This window comes from Sinohyriopsis cumingii, chromosome 6 (genome assembly GCF_028554795.1).
Source record: "Sinohyriopsis cumingii isolate HCF-2022 chromosome 6, ASM2855479v2, whole genome shotgun sequence".
NCBI lineage: Eukaryota > Metazoa > Mollusca > Bivalvia > Unionida > Unionidae > Sinohyriopsis > Sinohyriopsis cumingii.
This window is the reverse complement of record NC_142966.1, coordinates 155,599,941-155,622,841: the sequence shown is the minus strand read 5'-3', so window position 1 is coordinate 155,622,841 and position 22,901 is coordinate 155,599,941. Positions and strand designations below refer to the sequence as shown.

The 22,901-nt window shown below is 35.0% G+C and overlaps 1 protein-coding gene across 1 annotated transcript in view; it reads right to left on the bottom strand.

Moving 5' to 3' along the window:
• Positions 1-2,016: 2,016 nt before the first annotated feature.
• LOC149798328 (uncharacterized) overlaps positions 2,017-22,901 on the bottom strand; it is a 46,506-nt gene continuing 25,621 nt past the window's right edge. The window contains exons 8-12 of the mRNA XM_089960864.1: positions 20,584-20,664; positions 18,512-18,652; positions 9,485-9,676; positions 7,324-7,489; positions 2,017-5,901 (exon numbers count right to left, since the gene is read on the bottom strand). Of these exons, the coding sequence (XP_089816990.1) occupies positions 4,772-5,901; positions 7,324-7,489; positions 9,485-9,676; positions 18,512-18,652; positions 20,584-20,664 (1,710 nt within the window). The 3' untranslated portion in view covers positions 2,017-4,771. The remainder of the gene's footprint in view (positions 5,902-7,323; positions 7,490-9,484; positions 9,677-18,511; positions 18,653-20,583; positions 20,665-22,901) is intronic.

The window sequence follows — 22,901 nt, the reverse complement described above, 5'->3', positions numbered from 1 at the left end:
TAAGCTCTCAAACTATATGTCAGTTGGGTCCTGGTTTCAAAACTCCTGCACAAAAGTACGGATATGTTGCCAATCAGATCTGCATAAATTTCATTCAAACCCAATTATTTACTATATGAAGCATTTCAGTGAAAACTCCACGTCAATGCGACCATTCGTGCAAGAGGAGTAATGACAATTTTTTAGATGGCCACTGTGGTACAATGTTGGAATGGTCCCATATCAAATGAGTATATTTAGCAGCTACATGAATCTATTGCTGTAATAGTGTTCACTGAAACCCCGATGTAGAACCAGCCATTCAGAAAAAGTTATAATCAAAATACATCATTTTGTGAGCGCCTCATGTTGATATGATCATCAGTAACAAAATTCTTAAAATTACTGTAGTGGTTGCCATATTGGATGTAAGATCGGAGAGATTTTAATTTAGAGCCAGCTGGGCATCATAAGTCTTTAAGTGTATGACCATCTGCTCAGGGGTAGCGGTAACAACGTATTCAATATGGTCATTGTGTCAGCAAATATTGAATGTACAAGGGGCACCGTTTTCACAAAGGACCCGCCATACATCACATGATTTTGGTGAAAACCCCACATCAGTAAGACCATTCATTCAGGATGAGTAGTTAAAACAAATTTAATATGGACAGTGTCTGGTGTATACTAACTTGCAAGTCAACATTATTCAAAAGTACTTATCGAATGCATCATACATGCACAAGTACATTACATTGTTAACTTCTAGAAATAATAGCATGTTCGCTGGCTGAATTTGCTTATGAGGCATTTAAAATAATAGATTATTACTTCTAGGGTAATTTATTATAAAGATTGTTTATATTTGTCTATCCCCCCCTTTTACCAACTGTCATTTTAAGGTTCTGTTTCAAGTTTTTTATATAGCATTTGATAACCATGCAATATTTTTAATATTTTTTACAATATGTACTCTGTAAACATTTAAATGCATATGATAATAAACTACTTCCAGTCTATCTAGATTACAGAGAGTAATTACAAACAGGTAAAAAAAATATGTCACTAAAATAAGCAATTATTTTTCTTAATTGAAAACTGGCCATTACAGCAATAAAATTGTTGTTGTTGTGGAATTTAATGCCATTTTTCAGCACACGATAGGCTATACATGGTGGCCAGTATTAATGGTGGAGGAAGAACCCAGGGAAAACCCCGGAAAGAACCACTGACCCATGAGAAGCTACTGGCAAGCTTTCTCACATACCAACATTGGCCGAATCCAAGACTTGAACCCACGCAGAGGTGAGATGGTAGTGATCAGTAACGGACAGCACTTTAGACCACTCGTCTACTCGGAGCCCCGCAATAAAATTGAAAAGGAGCATGCAATACGCATTTTTGTGTGAACTGACCCCTTAAATGTGTGTGTGATTTGGCTTTTTAACGTAGCTTTAACAATTTTTCAGTCATATCACTACGATGTCTACATTGTGACAGTTTATAGTGATGTCTAGCACTGGGGCATCATGCCACAGACATGTAGCACAAAAAATAAAAATGTAAAAAATGAATGAGCTCTCAAAACAGCCAAAATGAGTGTAAAATACCCTAATAACATTGTCAAAAAGATGGAAATTAAAGCAATTTTACGTAATTATTCTCCAGTGCTTGAAAACAAAGCAGGTATTGGACATGGTTATTAAGTTTTTCAACAAATGTGTTAAAATGTGTTAATTTGTTGTTGAATCATTATGCAAAGTGACATTCTACTAAATGGCAGCCCTTATTTTTAGAAATAATAATAACACTAGTAATAATAATAATAATAATAATAATCTTTTAGTTAATGAGGTTAACACATTAGCTAAAATCCAGTCTCACTTAAGGGACTAAATATACCAAGAAAAGATACATGTGTATGTACTGTCATTTTGAGGAACATGCCATTCAATCAACTCCATCATGAAATAACAATCTACATAAATGTAAAAGACAAAGAGACTGTCAGAAAGAACATAAGATAAAATCAAACAATTATTGATAGCATGTCTTTATTTAATTCAAATTCTTATCAACTGTGTACAGCCTAGGAAAGTGTAAATGTTTGAAAATTCTGAATATACATTAAAAGGATGCTATTCTAAAAATAACAGCATTCATTTTTCTTCCCCATCACTGAATTCAGTCATATAGGATTTAAGTTAACATCTGGTACTGAAATGCATAAAAATCTATTTTCAGCATTAATGGCCTTGACACTGAATCAGCTCACCTTAACAAGAGGTTTCTTCATGGGGCTAAATGAAACAAAAGTATCAAATTTTGGTTAGTTCTCTCATCTACAATTTAAGTTATCAATATAAGATTAAATGATTTATTTATTTTACTAAAGTTCAAAGGACTTTATTTACTTTGTGAGTCATTGAGGTAAAATTTATACAGCGATAAATACCCAACCATAACCACTTAATTAGGACTTTATTTACTTTGTGAGTCATTGAGGTAAAATTTACACAGCAATAAATACCCAACCATAACCATTTAATTAGGACTTCATTTACTTTGTGAGTGATTAGGTAAAACTTGCACATGATCATTTAATTCTTATATTTGCAAATTACTTCCCTTCTGTCATCAAATTAGCAGATTTCATCAACATTCACTTTTATGTAGATCAAAGTTTTCTTTCATTAGTCTCTTAAGTGCAACAAAATACATTGCCCAATCTTTTCAAGCCAAGAGTTGTTGATTCTTTATACAGTAATATTGGGTAGAGTGTCACCTCATGTCATGCCAGCAGTATATAGCTATGATCAGTATTTTAATATATAAAAGAATGGTCGATGCTGTTTAAACCAGCTATTCATTTTGTTTTCTAGAATTATGCTTGCATATGGCAAGTGTTGTTAAAGCATTCATTATTGTTACTTTCTATACATTTCGATCTTTCAAAAGAAAAATCATGTCCATTGTTAGTGACATCCTTGCTTGACATATGACCCTGACCTTTAATAACAGCTGCTGGAACATGTCATCGGGGTGACAGGCAATAATTTCCAAAGAACTGGCTTTCTAAAACCTGCCATATGCCTTCTTCGGCAAAATAGGTGAGTGTTACAAAGTTCTAACTTTTAATGGTCGATTTTAATCTGAAGCTTGCAAATTTTGATCAGAAATCACAGTTATGGGTGGGTGGTGGCTTGTTATTATTAAGGTATAAGGTATTGATAAAGATAAAACTTCACATCAAATGACCTGGAAACTGGGAACCTAAAGTAATCCACAGAATTTATTGATGTGTAAAAAATTCCAGATTAGTATCATGTGATCATTTACATCCAACCAAAAACACAAAAAACAATCAATTCATAAAAATTGGGATTAATGGAAAACAAAAATGCACACACACAAAAAAAAAATATTCAGCAACAGTGACCTTAATCATGAAGCCATTGACTAAAAATAAAACAAACAAATGAAGTTGTCAGACAATATTAAACTAAAACCCATTTGCAACTGTTGGCATCAGGATAAGAAAAATCTAAACGAACTAATATAGAAGACTTCCTTTTTAGATGCTTTCATACAATAAAAAAGTACAGTCTAAAAACAGTTTTAACAATATTCCAATTGTCGGTCATATTTAGTGCTTTCCTTTTTTCTTTCATGTTTTGGGTGAAACACCAGTCCCTCAAATGGATGGAAATCCCATGGCTGCAAAGAATTTCCAGGAAGTGTTAAAACCATCTCTGGTATTATTTGATGATAAAAAGATTTTCAAATCAGCAGCTACTGGTACACATATTGAATGTCAGCTTCATACCATTTTCATTTAGGATGAAGCAGACATCATCACAAGTTTTTGGGGGGGTGAAAAACCACATTGTGGGAGAGCAGTGACAACAAGATTTCTAAGACAGTCATCATGGCAGACATACTGGACACAATGGTCAGAGGTAGGAGTGATAAGATTTTCAAGACAGTTGTCACTGCAGCCACATTGGATACACAACTGGCACAATTTTCATTGGACCAACTAGAGATCATAATAAGTCTACTGGTGATGTTCATATAGCCATCCATTTGGTGAGGAGTAGAGATAATTTTTAGGCTATGACTTTCCATTCAGGAGGATTAACGACAACAAGATTTTTTCAAATGACTCCTGCAGTGGCCATATTGAATGTCAGTTCAGCAACATCTTCATTTAATATCATCTATACATCACATGACGACTTCTGGTGAAAACCTTATGCCAATATGATTTTCCATCCAAGCAGAGTTGTGTTAGGATTTTTAACATGGCATGCTTGTCAGATCAACAACATTTCTAGACATCATAAGAAGTCTTTTAGTAAAAACCCATGCTGATATGACCATCCATTCAGCAGGAGTAACAGTAACAATTTTCAAGAAGGCTGATGTAGTGGCCTTATTGGGCATCAGATCAGCAATATTTTCATTTAGGATCAACTAGGCATCATAAGAAGGCTTTTAGTAGGAACCCATGCTAATTATCATCCTTTCTGGAGGAACAGTGATAAGATTTTCAAAATGACCAATATGGTGTCCCTACTGGATGTCCAAGTAGCACCATTTTCATTCAGGATCACCTTGCCCATAAGATGAATATTTGTGCAAAGTTACAGGGCAATCCTTCAAGTAGTTTAGGAGAAGCAGAAATAACAAACTTGTGCAAAAGGATGGACAATGGACAACAGACCATCCTGTAAATTCTTTTGGTCTACGACCAGCAGTGCTAACAATGATCAACAACGCATAATATTATCTAACTGCAGATGTGTTTCTGTGAGCGAATTAACTCCTCCAATTGTTTAAAGCGTGCACTCATGGGCCTGATATCTGAGTTAACTCTCCTCAATTTCTGATCTTGAGAATAACTTTCAGTTGAGGTTGTGGAATGCTGTGATGGGAAGATGTTTGGTGATGTCTGATGTTGAAATTTCTGTGAAAAGCTTTCTTTACAAAATTGGCTATCACTAGTCTTTTCCACATTAAATCTCTGTTCAGGATCCTCATAATTCATCTTTTGTACTTTTGGCACCAAATTGGAACCAATCTGACCTTCAAGATGAGACACCACAGAAGTACTGTTTTGAGGTATGTTCCATTTCATGTCGGAAATATTATTACTTATACCATGTTGTCTTTGGTTGAAGAGAGCAAATGAAGTCAAGTGATTTGACCATTTATCAACGACAGCTGGATCTGGAACTTTCTGGTCATCTGATAATCCTTGTGAAACACAGGAGTCCCTGTGATTTTTTGATGCTAAATATATGTTTTTGTCATCCGATGAATTCCAGAATCCCTCATTAGTTTCTTTTCTCCTTGAATGTAAATTTTGTATACCTGTTTTGCTTATTCCTTCTGTTTCACCTTGGTTTCGTTCAAAATGCTCTTTCTTTGAATTATTTTCTAATTGTTTTTTATCAGACTTTTTTGTTGTCTTTGGCAGCTTGGCACCAGCTGGCATTAGGTTATAATCCTCCAAGCGTTTACCAATACTTGGCATTGGGGGAAGGTCAGACTTTTGCTGTTGCATAATGGCTCGAATCAGACTGGTTCCTGAAAGTCCTTCAATTAATTTTTCACCACTGCCACTGTAAGAAGTTCCTGATTTCCCCTCATCATCTGAGGACACAATTGGTGCAGGGGGTGTAAATGTAGACTTTGGATCTGAATTGCCTAACTCATCTTTCTCAGAACTAGGACCTATAAAAGCCATTTTTGGAGTTGAATTTACTGTCTGATTCTTTTCTAGAGTCAAATTTATTAGAGATCCTGTCTTAGTATCCAATTTTCCTGCATCATATGGTGAAATTTTGTTTCCAGGAATGGGAAAATCTTCCCGTGAATCTCTTGCTAAAACACCTCGGCCTTTACCCACCTTGAATCCTACAAAATAAAATTACAAACTACTATTAGCACCATTGCTGCGGCCAGCATGAGATTATGAACCTCTGAACTTTTACCAGTATAGCATGTTTTTATCACACTTTTCATTAATAATTTTTCAGCTGTACAAAAAGAGGCAACATGCAACATAAGTACCCAATTTTGTACTCAAATTTTGACAAAAACGTTACTAAATTTTAACTAAGAAAAAAGTTATACATACAAAAAATAGTTATTTTGAAAGATTGATGGTGCATGAAAAAAAGATGCTATAATTAGCCAAAACTTAAAAGTTATTTGCATTGTTTGTGGGTCTCACAAATTTTAATTCAACAATTCAGGCTGCTCACAATGGCAGATTTGTAAAACTATATCAATTTTTGTCATTTTAGAGAATACAAGATGGAAATGGATTATCCCTGGATAGCTCTGATAATAGGCGCATTCTGCAAACCATGATTTTCAACTTATGCCCTCCACCATACACACACAAAAAAGGACCATCGAAATATGCCAAATCAGAAGTTACTAATATTGGGATAAGGAAGAATGGTCACTATGTAAAATCAACATATTTAAAATACTAATAATGAAAAGGTTTTTCTTTTTCAACTAATGGCAGCCAAAATTGATGATCGATTGACATCATATGTACAAATTTGAAATCCTCTGCCAGTTTGCCAGTATGTGTTTTATGAAACTTATTCAAATCCTGTAAGAAGCTTTTAAGAAAGCACAGTTTTAAGGTTTTTGAATTTTTCGTAACAGCAGCCATATTTGATGGTGAATCATCATTCCCTAAAACTTTCAAATACTTCATGCCATAATGCTTTCCATATTTGGTCAAATTCTATTCAGCTTTTTTAAGAAGTCATTTAAGGTTTTTATTTAGTATTATTATGACTGTATTGCTTGTTGTAAATAAAGTAATATTTATCCCATCTTTTTCAATTTTCATTGCCTATTACATTAACAGACGTGGTAAAATATTCACTACTTGTTCTGGCGACATTTTTTGAAAACTGGTGACAAAATATTGCAGTTGGTGATTTATTTGGCAAAGACTTTTTTATAAGCCATGACCATCCCTGCAATGGATTTTGAGAAGTTGAAAATGGCAATTTTTGATTGATTCATGACACAGTCACAGATGTCAGACAACATTAGATGCACAATGGCTGTATGACCATATCATGAGCTTGCTTGCCCTTATGGCCAAGTGAGCTAAAAGTCTATTACAATATCTGGCACTCACATTTTCATTGCAAGATTCTCCAAGAATTACACAAATGCACCTAAAACCAATGCAACTCTTTGCCTCTACATAAGTATATACATATATTTAAAGTAAATGATCCTGTTACAAGTGAAGATATAATGAACTTCTCAAGTTTGTTAAACAATCAAGTCAATGTATAATACCTGTATGCCAAAATGAATGCCTGGAAAAGACAATATTAGGATTTGTGACACCTGTATAGTTTTCACTGAATCCATTATCATCTGAAACTCTTTTAACCTGCCCACGATAGGTAACCATGAATTGCTTGATGTCTTGAAAAGCTACAGGGAGAAGATGAGCCATTCCCTGCAAACAAAGAATGAATATACAGATTAATCAAGGTTTGTGAATTAAAATTTTGGTGAAATATGCAGTAATCATGGCTCCCACGCTTTTCTGAATATAAATTTCCAGGCTTTTTCCAGGATGAAATTAATTTTTTCAAGGTTAACATGACTATTACTGAATGGAATTAAAGAACATTTTGGATTATAAAATATGCATTTTCCAGATCTGAAGATGTTTCTCTTTCAAGACTCTCCAAAACATATATGTCAGAAAAGATGATCATGTACAAAACCACAAAATGAATCAAATGAAACAAATTTAAATATATTTCCATAAATTGGCATTTAAAGCCATTTCGATGTACAGAATACAAATTCTCACTTTACTTTGCTGACCTGCATTAAGTTGCTACATGGGAACAACATAATGAGCATAAATTATTTTGTTTCCTTTCAAACCTTTAATTCCAAAGAATTCCAGAGAAATATGTGTGCATGTTATACAAAGTAAACATTTCCTATCACAGCATGAAAAAACCCCAATAAATGCAAAGTTTTAGAATCTAATCTTGTTACAAAAAAGTTTAAACCTGAAATTATCTGTGCCAATAAAATCTCAAACAAGACTTTTCAACCAACCAAAACTCCTTAAAAGGGTTGATTTAAATTTTGACAAAAGACCTTCAAAGTTATATATTGTTGTATAAACAAGGACTAAATTTTCTGTTAAAATCAACCTGTCTTGTAGTTCAATAAACCAGTCCCCAAACCAGTACTAATACATGGGCTCTTATTGTTTCTTAATATATAATAAAAGGGACAACAATTTCCTGATTCTCCTGCATTTCATGTAAGATCTGAAACCAGTGCTTCAAGCTACATGTCACTGCAATAGTTTCACACCAAAGTTCAGCTAAGATTCAAAATTTTTCTAATTCAGGTTTCCGCCAAATATTCCAACCACATTTTTCACATTTGGACATTTTGGATGGAGTGTGAGTTCAGAGCAATTACATATAAAAAATTTGGAATCTGCCACCATCATAAGATAGCTTACCAGCAGGCCTAGCAAATTTAAACTAGGTTATATTGACTTATACCTGCATGAAATATATAGGAAAATTATTTATTTTCTCAAAAATGGCAAGTATTATAATAGTTATGTCTTTAATCTGCTGACAGACTAGACAAAACTCAACACTGATGAAACCTGACCTAGTACTCGCAATTTGCGTTAATAGTCACATTACTTCACAAATCTCAAACAACGACATCGGAAGTCCAATAGTCACATGATATCAACAACAAACTCCTTTTTAATGTTGTTGTACAAAATTTAAAATATATTAAATGAAAGTCTGATACCTCTTGTAAAAACCAGAAAGAACATAATTCTCATCATATTTATTTCAATAACAACTACAATAAACTTGGCCAGTCTGATTCATTAAGCAGAGTAGTCTGGTTCCTTGCTTCGTATGCTCACTACATGAGAAAGAGCACAGGGGCCCCGAGTGGCCGAGTGGTCTAAAGCGCTCTTCGTTACGGATCACTGCCATCTCACCTCTGTCTGCGGTGGTTCGAGTCTAAGATTCAGCCAATGTGGGTATGTGAGAAAGCTTGCCAGTAGCTTCTCGTGGGTCGGTGGTTCTTTCCGGGGTTTTCTGGGTTCTTCCTCCACCATTAATACTGGCCGCCATGTATAGCCTATCGTGCTGAAAAATGGCGTTAAACCCCACAACAGAACAGAACAGAAAGAGCACATGTCAACATGGTAGTCACATGATACAACAAAACTCTGAAGTTGGTCTCGGAATAAATATAGAGAATTTTGTGCTATTTCATTCTTGTCTTTTTATTACAACCATAATACGACTTTCATTTAATATTTTTTCTTCAAAAATTTTTCATTTCTCCTGACTTTTTCACGATTTCCCAGTAGCGTGGAAACCCTGAGGAACACAAAGAAAATTTTCAATTTTATTAGTTTATGTTTAGTTAAATTTTATTTCACCTGATATTTTTTGGCATCCTCTGTGGAGGCATCTCTGACCTGTGATAGATAGATGTCCACACCTGCAACGAATTCTTCCAGCATTTTCTCCAAAAGAATATTCCGTAGCTCCAACAGGTACATGACATTTTTTGCTGCTGCCTCTAACAGCTGCGGTGGAGCGGGACGCCTTGACCAAACCTCTTCATCATCCTATCAATAACAAAGAAAAGCCATAGCTTACTTGAAGAAGCATACATGTGAACCTCCAGCACGGGAGAACAATGCTCCCAGTATCAGCAATGCCTCCCATCCCATCCATAAATGTCTGGAAATATTCCAGTCACCCATTTTCAGAACAGAAAAATTATGTTACAAGATTTCCAGATTTAACAGCATACACTATCAGTGTCCATACCCAGGTCTAAGAGTAGACTATCAGTGTCCATACCCAGGTCTAAGAGTAGACTATCAGTGTCCATACCCAGGTCTAAGAGTAGACTATCAGTGTCCATACCCAGGTCTAAGAGTAGACTATCAGTGTCCATACCCAGGTCTAAGAGTAGACTATCAGTGTCCATACCCAGGTCTAAGAGTAGACTATCAGTGTCCATACCCAGGTCTAACAGTATACACTATCAATGTCCATACTTGTAAAACTTTATTAGAAGTATGTTATCTACAGATACAGCATCTGAAAATATTTGTTCACAGTAACTTACATACCTGTCAACATTCCAGACAGTTTCAGAAGACTCCAAAACTCTGTTTTATGGTCCCAAGTTGGGGTTACCAAAATACATTATACTGTAGAGAATAAGGTATCTATTCATATAAGCCTATACAAATGACTAAGTTCAAACTTTATTAAAAGAGAAGAAAATATGTTTTCTTTCAAGCATTCCAAACACTCCCTAACAAAAATAACGTGTAGACTTAGCATCATTATATATCATTATTGCATGCACGCACACATAGACACACACAATCACATAACCACAACCACAAAGAGATCAAATTACGAAAAAAACATAAGTTTCCTTCTTTGAACAGTTCATTGTGCTATAACTGTATGGCCTTAAGCTAAGTAACAGAAAGAAGCAAAACTAATATGTTAGTAACATTAACAAATAATTTATTTCACTATGTTACAAAGTGAAATTGAAGAGAAATTTAGCCATTAAATCCCAAATAATCCTAAACGTTCTATCACAAGTCCAAAAGTATAGAGTGTTCCAAATGAATTCCAATACTGAATGTGCTGATGTATCAATAACCTTGATCTATCACAAGGATATAATCCTGAATGTTTTTAAAGGAATTCACAATACCAAAAAAGTGTTTTAGTCCCAAAAAAAAGTCAATGTGTGCTTTTTATTTCCATTAAATAGTTTAATTAAATGATTCACCTCAAATTATGTATGAACACAAAAGTAAATTCCAAAGACTGAACTTAAAGGAGGAATGAATACCTTTGTTTACCTCATTCTTAAAACCTTTCACTTGACCTATTCTGCAACAGTATTTTGTGGAAAACTTGACTTACTTGTAAGCATGGTCAGGCTTCCAGAACATTCTAAGTTTGTAACCAAGGCTAGACCTTAAACTCAATTACCAGTAAACAACATGATAAAAATAGAATAGCCAGATAGGCCAAACCTCTAACCTAAATTAAGGACAAAGGTCAAGCACACAATACAAATGAAATATACATAACAACTGCAGAGTTTGAAGGTAATGCAAGTGTCATTTCTGTTTAATCCTGTACACATTAGAGACTGAATGGTACTGTTGCTCAAACTTCCCAGAATTTTTCTGAGCAATGAAAATGTTTATTCTGTAAGTGTTCCAATGCTGGGTGGTGCTGCTATGTTGACAGATGTTGTATACTCCAGAAAGACTAAAGTCAATATGGTATTTGTATTATATTATAAATATAGAATGATGCATCTTGCTGCCTTGCTTCACAAAGTCAAAGACAATCAACCAGGAGCTCTAACTTTAGTTTTGCTGGGCTTTGTATGCTTCGCTGATGGCTCATCCTTCCCCGAATTGCAGCTCTGTATCAACATTCGCCATAAAAAAAATGAGTCCTACTTCCACACTGATCCTAGATTTACAATTCCAACTACAAAGTAATCAAATTTTATCTATGAAACATAATCCTAATTCAATGAAACATTACAGCTGATCATGAACTAGTTTATAATGTTGAATCCAAGTCATTGAAGTATAATTGTTGTTGTTGTTGAGTTTAATTATAGTGATGTGCACGTAATTGTGCATGTGCCACTTTTTTCTGACTGCACTGCAGTCTGCTAGTTGTTCCTGGTGAAGGTGATGGTGCCACCTCCCCCAGGCTTTTATGGATTCAAGGAACCCTGATAGTTTGGCCTCAATCTGTGGGTCCATAAAGGTCCCTACAGTTGAATGGTTGGCTGTCATTAGTGGGAAGGAGAGCTCGGGAACGGGCCTGCTTGCTTTACATCGCTGGTTTCTTGTTGCATTTGCCTGGTGTTTCTTGCGATTTTTTTTGTTGATTTTTTTTTTTCGATTTTTTTCTTTTTTCTTCTTCAAAATGTTCTAAAAGGAGGGGGGATGTTCTATGCGGTTTATAGAGGTTCTTAGTAGAAATCATGTATGAAGAGAGATTTTCAAGGTTATTATGGTATTACTAGTCGAGGTGTTTAGGGGGTGTTTCCTACGTTACGTTATTTATAAGTTTTTAGATATTACTTCTTTAAGTTATTTATTAATTAATGTTTTTAGAGATTGAATGTTATTTATACTTTATTTAGCAAGAGACTGGAGTCCTAGCCGATTACACGGTTCGTTAAGGACATCTAGGACCGGAATCCTAGCTGATTACTCGGTTTGTTAAGGACATCTAGGACATCCAATTTTGTGGTTTCCTTAGTTTTTTATAGGTGCTTCGTAAGTGAATTATTTATTAATACTTTTATAAAATTGAATGATATGTTATGGGTTTTTATGTGGTGGCTTCTAAATTTATTTAGCTAGTTACTGGGTCTTTTGTAATTATGTTTTGTTCCTAAGTCCTGCTGAGTCTATGAATTGATTTATATTTTTATATGCTGATTGTTTATTTTTATTAAAGTCCAAAAGTAACTCTGGGTATGTGTGTGGTGGTGATCCAATCTCTTTTTGGTTTCTGATAAATATTTTCCGAGCGGGTTGATATTTTGGGCATATATTGAATATGTGGTGTAGATCTTCGGTGGTGTAGCAGTTAAAGCAGTTAATGGTTGCTGGTTTGGGTCCTATAAACCTTCCAAAACTGCTTGCTATTTTGGTTTTTCCAGTTATTATCCTGTTTATGGTTTTCTGTTCTAAATAGGTACCCTTAGGTAGCTGTATGTTCCTATCTACGTTTTTTTGGGTTTCATGGTGATTTTTACCTTTTGTGGAGGAGTTCCAAAAATCTTGCCATGTTTGGTCTATATATGTTTGTGCGAAGGTTATTGCTTCTGTAGAGCTATAGTTAAGCTTGATAGAGTTTTGATCTCCTAGTTTGGTTTTTGCAACTTTGTCTGCTGTTTCATTGCCAGAGATTCCAATGTGCGATGGTATCCACATGAGCTCGACTAATTGATGTGCTGTGGTGATATCGTCGATTAATTGGCATGCTCTGTCGAGGAATTATTCCCTAGAGTGTGTATTGCGATTTTGGATCGATTTGATAACGCTTAGGGAATCACTTATAATGACTGCTTTAGGTATTTGGTTGTCTTTGATCCATTGTAGTGATTCAAGTATAGCCCAGAATTCAGTGGTGTAAATGGAGCAATAGTCAGGTAATCTGGATCCCGTTTGTATATTGAATTCTGGGACGACTACTGCTGCTGCTGTTCTTGGTGGGTTGTTTGTTTTTGATCCATCGGTATATATTTTAAGTGTAATAAATTTTGTTTCTTCAACAGGTAACAGGTTGATCCACCTATATAATTTACCAATGCATAATTGCTTAATGATCCCTCCCACGGAAGTTTTAACAGGAACAAGAAATAAAAAATGACCGTATCTACTGTTAGTCAATTAAGTAATCTGAAGTGTTACTGTTTACCTCTGCCTGCCTTTACCATTCAATCAGCTGTATGACAATTAAATGTATAAACTGCCCAGGAGTGATAGTATCTGATGAGCATTAGGCAAAAAGCAATGCAAATCATGATTGTTTAATGTTTATTGGTTACAGGTAGATATTAAGATCTCAAGAAAGTTCTCTCTCTGTCTTTTTCTTTAATATATACTGGAAATAGTGTTTTTATAAACATGCCCATGTTGGAGGGTTTGGGAGTAAAATAATCGTTTTTCATGTGACACACTGATCTGATAGGTATACATTAGTGATCTGGCATATTCCAGAAATGGTAGGTACAAGACACTTTGTCAACTGGAATCCTCATTTAACCACATCTAGAAGACACACAAAGTATAGCATGACTGACAAGAAGCAACATATTGGACAAGACAACAATTTGGTAAATGGCATTTAAATTTAAATTTATCAACACTGTTACAGTTGCTCGAAAGTTCTGCCACAGCTTTGTACATCTCAAATTGTGAAACACAAGATGGCAAAATGAACTATATAATTCTCTCAGTTTTACGTGTTTTATGTTTTTGTTGTTCAACTATTTTTTATCAAATCAGACTATCTTCACCACAAAACTCTGAGTGGACATACAAAATGGCTTTTAAGGAGAATTTACACTTAATAAAAAATTACGAAAATTGCGGACAATATCAGTTATTTTCTCCAAGATCACAAGGTGATAAAGTGATATAAAGAATTTAAACTGGCCTAGACTGTGTAAAAACATTTTGTAACGAAACGTTTGGTAGTTTTTCTTTAATTAAGTTTTTAAATGCTAAAACTCTTAAATGATTTGTTAATCACTATAAAAGTGATGCAAAACTGAAGGACATTTTAAAACTAAATTGATGAAATTACTTCATCTTATTTCTGTAAAATTTGAATTTTTACTCATTTCTCTTAAGAGATGAAATAGATTTGATTTTAATAATTCAAATTGTAACTCTTGTGCTATTTTAGCAACATATACTTGGGACCCATGGAAGGCACTTTTAATGTGGCATAGTCAACCATATACACAACTGGAATTTTGTATCATTTTCATATAAACTCATCATATCGTTAGAGGACCCTGGAATATATTTTTTTTAAAATACTTTCCCTGAGCACCTTGTAAGTTTAAATGGTACAGCCCTCAATTAAAGAATGTTGGATGAGTGTTCACTTATTATTTACAATACAGCATTTCTAGGCAAATTGTAAAGTTTTCAGACTTTTCTGTATACTGTTGAGGTAACAACCATAGCCATTCTCTGCTACTGACACAATGGTCAAGCAGACTACCAAATTTACTGCAAGTTTTGGATGGCCAAAAATTATTACTACACCATTCCCTCGACAACTCGCGCCCTGATAACTCGTGGACCCGCTTATGACATGGTGTCAGGTGAGGATCCCATTTTTTAAACCCAAAAATACCAACAAGACTTAACCCTATTTGTTGAACTTGAAGAAAATCGCGATCAAAATTGGTAACGGAAACTTTGATGTATCGCTCGTTTTTTCGTTGAAAATTGTAGATAGAACCTGGAAATTTTAATCAACACTGAAATATCAAATTTAAAAATAACTCATACAATTTTTTACATTTTCTTTCCAAACGACATTCCTAGCACACCGCAATTAACGATATGTAAGAAAATTTCGATCAATGAAAATGTCACGCAGAGTGGAGGCTGTTTAATAAATAAATACAAATTAAATAATATTTTTATCAATTTAATTTGGGTTCTAGTTCTATCTTTTAGTTCCTTTTAAGTGTTATCGTCATAAGTGCAATGTGTCCTCTTGTAATTAAACGCAAAATGCATCAATCTACCGTAACAGCTATGTCTGCAAGCGTTTCTCTGAGAACCTAATTAAATGCCGACCGTGTTTGATAAATGACTTGCGGAAGTATTTGTTGTATTGTTGCACTGAATTAAAAGCTGGCCTCCTTTATATTATCACGTTAATTATGTCTTTTGAATTAAAAAAAAAGAGGTGGAATAAAAGAAAAGTTAAAAGGCACAAAAATCAGACTAACTTAAAATCTAGCGGCCTCGGTCGTATGTCAGGTGAACTCACTTCATTTGATTGAACACTGTAATAAACGTTATTGTGTATGTAACAGAAACTACCTTAAATTAACCGACTCTTTCATAACTGATCAAAGATAACAAGGCAGCAAAGCAAAAAGAATACTTTGTAAAATAAAGAGCTTGATTTCACAGATACGTACCATTGTGGGCAAGGGAGTTTCAGAGAATTCTTGAACTGGCATTTAGAGATATCCTCAGGGATGACAAGAAATTTCATTATTACTTCCAATGAAATCATGGCATTAACAATGTACTAAATGAACAATACAAAATTGAGTTTCGACGTAGATGTGTCACGAAATAAATGTCGCGTGTTTTTAAAAAACAGGAATCTTGTTTGGTGGTGTTTCAACAGTTAGTCTAGTTCCCAAATTGTGGACTACTGATTTGGCAAGATACTATTAAATACCACTATGGGAACCAGACTCATCAAGAAAACAAAAAGCAGTGACATAATACACAGATTTTTCGCATACAAGTGATGGTTGTTCAAACCAGTTGGAACGATCTTTCATATGTTGGATATTTTGAGAGAAAAAAAATGTTATTTAAACAGAACAAACAACTTCATTAGAAAAAGCACATTATTAAAAATTATTATCGACGTGATTGTAAAATGAGGATTCAGTCATTAAACAGCCCAATGGGTTTAAGAAATATTAGCAAATGAATGTAGTCACCCTGTAGAGATACAAAGGGCAAAACTAAATTCCTGGATGGTAGACACTAGTGAATTCCTTGATAAGAGAAACAGAGGAATGGGTGATCTCCATTTGATGCACCTCATGTTAGTTAATGTTCCTAGATCTCTCAGAAAACAAGAGAAAAGCTCTGTGTCACTGAACCTGTGAGGTTTGCCTCCATTTTGGCCTGTTATGATTTAAAAGTGGTTTTGCAGTGTTTTTCTACACAGGCTATGGATGTGAACATCAAAATAGTAACTCACTACAACTGATATTAATAACTTGCTACAACTGGTGTACATGATTCTGACTACTAATGAGAGCCAGGGATTCCAAATCAGTGCTCACCCAATACATGCCAATCAGTGCTCTCCCCATACATGCCATCCCCTGTTCCAGTCAGTGCTCACCCCATACATGCCAATCAGTACTCACCCCATACATACCAATCAGTGCTCACCCCATACATGCCAACCCATATTCCAATCAGTGCTCACCCCATACATGCCAACCCCTGGCGAGGAAAAAGTGTAATCAAAGTGGACAAAAAGAGCAATCCAAGCAAAAAGGAGTAATCCACATATAACATAATAAAATTCAATGATCATAGATACTAAATGATTTACCCCTCTGGTCTTTTAATATCATTTTGTCATCATAATCACTGCTCCAGTCTGCTGCAATACTAAATGGCCAAATTTGTATGGCTTCTGCAATTTTAAGTGAATTACTTCAGCTAAACACCAAACAATATTAGAGGATTTTGTTCTTGCACATACATATTTTCTGCAATTTTGTTATCAAGAAACATCCATCTGAAAAAGGACCAACGTAGTCTTCTACTGCTAGGGGTAGCCTCTGCATTTATAAAATTTATGTCCACAATTTATTTCTGCTGTAAAAAAGAAGTTACCTTAGTAAAATGAGCTAATTCAAGGTTTCTCTGTTTTACCACCATGACCAATATTAAACTTCCAAACAGCCTGCAATGGGCATGAAGCTGCCCTAGAATGGAACGCTGTATTGTGTAATTCATGTATTCATCATTGAATCGGTTTTTTGTCTTTTTCTAATCCATCTGTGAAATTATTTGAAAATCATTTTTTCTCTAACACATGCATTGACTAAAATAAATCTGACTTTTAATGCCAAATACCCACAGACTGTTTCTGTACCAGATACAAATTAAAACAAAGAATCTGCAAGCAAAGATTATAAATTAGAAAACCAGTCTGTTCTCTCCTAACTAAGCCATACAGCTGCTATAAATAGAAACCGAAGTCAAAAGTTTGAAAGTAGAAACAAGCATGTTTCTTGGAAATAGGGCAGATGTTATAAATAGAACATAATACTGTTAGGAAAGTGCATGCAAGCCTACAGACAAGCATACTTGTATGTCATAGTAATGTAGAAGCCATCTTTTCTAGAATATGGTCTGAAAGATTAATGGGATGTTAATATAAATGAGAAAGCAAATTAATTTTTGGGGGGAGGGAATATACCGAAAACGCATAATCCGAATACATTTACACGTAAAGGTGTAATTTAGTGAAAAAAAGCATAATGATTACGCCAAAAGTGTCATGGTTAGCATGTATTGTTCACCCTGGTTTAACCAGTCTGTAAACTTCTGTTTGATGCATCAAGAATTTATGCTGGCAATGTACGCCTTTCCAGTTTCACTATGTGTCAGGTTTAACAGAACCAAACAAAAAGCATATGATGTATGGGATGAATGAAGACAACTAAATATCCTTTCAGAATACATCACATAAAAGATGAGTAAAACTTTGCTCAAGTAAGAAATGTCAGACAAGATGGTGACTGACTATCTTGTCTTTATTATATAGAGCATATGATCCAGAAAGATGTAAACATGCGAGTTTTACATGATCACACAGCCATCATTTTGGACTGCATTAATTTAAACTTCTACTGTGCTGAGCCTGATCACATGTTCAAGAAGATAATTAAGTGCCCATTCATCCTAAATCATTATTTTCATTCTTTTTCTCATGTCTTTCTAACCTCAAAAACCACCTGAAGCTACCTTTATCATGTACTATATCTGTTAAAAACTTCATATAGTAAACATTTAAAAAATAAAACAGTATTACTATAAACTTTTGGCATTTTAAGAAGTTAACATGGGGTGGATATAACTTACTTTCCGAGAGTTTTCCCTGACAGTCATAAAGTGAACATCCTGACACTGGAGGTTGAGGTGGTGCATCAGACAAGCTGGCAATCCCTGGACATGCCGTGGCCAGCTGCTCTTTCTTGTTCTGTACACAAAAACATCTGCTACCTGAAAATAATAATAATAATAATAATTACCATTATTATTATTAGTAGTAGTAGTAGTAGTGTGTGTGTGTCATTTGGATTTTTAATGTAGCTTTAACAATTTTTCAGTCATATCGCTGTGATGTCTGCAGTGTGGCAGTTTATTATTGTGATGTCTAGCACTGGGGCATCATGCTGCAGACATGTAGTATGATGTCCCACCAAGTCACATTATCCTGACACCAGGCCGACCAGTCCTAACACTAACCTCTTAATGCTGACTGCCAAGCGAGGCAGCTGTTAGTACCATTTTTTAAGTCTTTGGTATGACTCGGCCAGGGATAGAACCCACGACCTCCCGCATCCGAGGCAGACGCTCTAACCACTAGGCCACAGTAGTAGTAGCAGTAACGATATACATGTTATGCTTTATATATAATAATGTAATAAGTAACGTAACACAGAGGTAGGTACTGCCAACTCAGGATCTAAAGGTGGCTTTGCCCTTGAACAAGACACTTAACCCTCTTTGCTCCAGTCAATACAAATGTAAATGGGTACCAGAATCTGCATGGGCATTAACTCAAGATGGACTGGGATTCCATTTATAACAGGCGTGCACTCTCAATTGCTTCACACTGTGGACACCTGGAAAAACTCCACCCATGTGATGCAGCATGACTCAAATCTATCTTGATTATAATAGTCATGCATTTTAAAACCACTTGCCACTTTCACCTCATTTAATAGCATATGATGACAAGGACTAAATCACAAGGCTAATACATGTATATAAAGTGTTGTGAAAGCATTTTCTAGATTTTTAATTAAAAATACAATTTAAAAATCACCAAGTTCCATTTATCTTCATCAGTTGTCAATTTTTGGCATATGTATTATAAATTCAAAAGAAACAGATCTTATCATTGGTTGTCAATGAAAGCAATTACATAGCTAAACAAAGAAAGCTTAAATATTAGGACTGCTCATACAGAAACTGTATAAAAAGGACACAAATATTATTTCCATATACTGTTCTTTACAAACTGTTATCAGTGTTGTTCCAGTTAGGCAAGTACAAAATCTGCTCATTTTGTGTAAACTGTTCCTGACCAAATTGTTTCCAAGTCTGAGCCTTACCAACAAAAACTGAATATGGACATAAAATTAAATCTGAAATTAATCAATTTAATCGGATAAAACTGAAGTCAAACCTTGAACAATCTTATGTCCAGAGTCCGGATTTTTTTCACATTTGGTTTAGTTTGGTGTGTAATGGTACATCAACAAGAAAGTTTACATCATGCCTAGGCAACTGAAGTAATGTACATTGTCAATGGACACATGACTGTGACCAACCCTAGCTGGTTTAGCCATAATATAACCTGACACCCTTTTGGCTATAAGTTAGCAAGCTAAACACTAAGTCATGACAGTCTCAACTGACACCCTTTTGGCTATAAGTTAGCAAGTTAAACACTAAGTCATGACAGTCTCAACTGACACCCTTTTGGCTATAAGTTAGCAAGTTAAACACTAAGTCATGACAGTCTCAACTGACACCCTTTTGGCTATAAGTTAGCAAGCTAAACACTAAGTCATGACAGTCTCAACTGACACCCTTTTGGTTGTAAGTTAGCAAGCTAAACACTAAGTCATGACAGTCTCAACTGACACCCTTTTGGTTGTAAGTTAGCAAGCTAAACACTAAGTCATGACAGTCTCAACTGACACCCTTTTGGCTATAAGTTAGCAAGCTAAACACTAAGTCATGACAGTCTCAACTGACACCCTTTTGGCTATAAGTTAGCAAGCCAAACACTAAGTCATGACAGTCCGCTTATTTTAAGATAAGTTGGTGAAATTGTTACTGTATTGTTAAACCATGACCACATGCATGTGAAAACACCAGCTAATCATTAAACTTAAAGGACTAGACAAACAAATACTTACTTGTGTGTCAAAAATGTTGACCAGTTTGATGCCATATTGATGAAAAAGAAGATCTGATGGAAATCTGCAGTTATGTAACACCTGAAAATATAAAACATTTTCTGTGTGATTAAAATTCTACTTTTATCATGTTAATTACAGCCCCTTCATATTACTAAAAGGCCAAACTTACATACAGATCAACCAATAATATAAAAATCCCATTTTATATGAACAGTTAATGTTTATCTTAGGAACTTTTTAATCAAAAAAAGTTCTTAGCTTTGTAGTTTGGGTTAATGCTGATGGAAAGCGTAACATCTTTTCTGTTTACAGACTTATTTTTAACTGTCACCTGAATCAGAATATGTGCTAAAAACAAGTGTAATAAACAGTTATCTGATTTTAACTAGCAAATCCAAAGTCCATTTTCTAACACTTCAACTAGGTATGTGTTATTGCACTATGACATCATCAAAACTTTAATATATAATGATTCTTCGAGAAGCAAAAAAAGCAACCTCAGTGACCAAGAAATCTGGACATAGGAAAAAATTACATATATCTTTTGTCTGGATAAATTATGTACTAATGAAAATTATAAATTTTCCAAATATTTTGTCTGGAAAATTATATATCTCTATTGTCAAGCACACAATATACTTATTGATAACAAATTGCATACAGAAACCAATTTATAGACTACAATATTTTTCTTCCATATACACTTATCACAACACATCAGAAGTACATCCATTATCTCCCAAATCCAGCCCTCGAAAAGATGGTCAAGATGTTTGTTATATCAATTAGCTTGTTCTAGCAACATAAGTGCTAAAAGAGTATCTGCTTGCAAGGTGTAAGTTAGATTACAGTGGTCTCCCCTTGGATGGAAGGACAATTATAAAATCTGATCAATTCTCAGTTACTACTGGAGTGGAAGTGCACAATTTTCCCAGGATGTAACTGAGTGGAGTACTTGGGATGGTGTGCCAATATTATGATTACATAAACTTTATATAAGAAACCTATTTTACTCTAAAAATCAGTTTCTTCTTCAAATACATTACCCAATCCTAACACTTTAGGAAAACAATCAAATATGGGAGTTACATCTTCTCACTCCACAGCTGACCCTGTCTCTGACTTTTTAAAATATATGCTCTGAGTTGCACTATATATGGGCTAGGGTTAATCACATTATTTAGGTATGATCACAAATTGAACACACAAATATTCCCATTCCTGTAAATCCAGCATAAGTAGAGTAACTCATGTTTTGTTATGAAGCTGCTGAGGAACCAAGGATTGTATCTTATTGTGTCCCATCAGGTCAAACTGAACCCTTTGGGATGAAAGATCTCAGAGGTAAAAGCTACAGAAGGTCCTCTCCAATCATCATCCCACAGTTTGGATGATTTTAGTTAAGAAGCAGTTGCACCCAAACATTATGCTAGTGGTGAGCCCCATAACCTTGTGTTCTGATTTGCATATGAATTCATGTGGTCTCTGGCTAGTTCCTCGTAAGCTGAGTGGACAGGTCATCATATCAAGAATGGCACTAAGCAGAAATATCATCCTTTCCATCTCTGAGTGATAAGAACAAATAAGATCTTCCTCATCCAATCAGCACAGTTCATTATTTGTACCCCTTCAAAGCCCCAATGGAGTCCTGTAGAAGATCTTGGGATAATAAGAGTCCAAAGAAGACCCTTCAAAGCCCCAATGGAGTCCTGTAGAAGATCTTGGGATAATAAGAGTCCAAAAAAGACCCTACAAAGCCCCGATGGAGTCCTGTGGAAGATCTTGGGATAATAAAAGTCCAAACAAGAGTAGTTTCAAGACACAGGACTGATTCCCCAGAGCAAAGGTTAATCAAACTGGTGGAATTACAGATAGTCCTGCTTGACCAACTAAGCAAGTATCTCACAAAATCTGCTGCTGAAGCAAGAGCGACTAGGAAGCAGAGCTTTTATGAATGATGATTAATGGAAGCTCAAGACAGTGGTTTGAAAGAATGTCTTATTCAACCATATCGGAACCCACAGAAGATTCCATTCACACAAGGAACCCAAGGTGAGAGAGTGGTCTAAGGTACTGACCTTTACAGATTACATACATTGCACTTCTGTCCATGCTAGTTTGAGTTTCAGCTTGACCAATGTGGGTCTTATCGAAATATGTATCCTTTTATGTTCTGTAAAATGGTGTTAAACCCCCAAAAGCAATCCTTGGTCAAGAAAAATCCAAGTTTACAAAAAGGTCTGAGTGGCATTTATTCTGGCCTAAATCCTCCCTTCATTATCATAATGCTTCCATCATGGAAGCAAAGTTCTTCT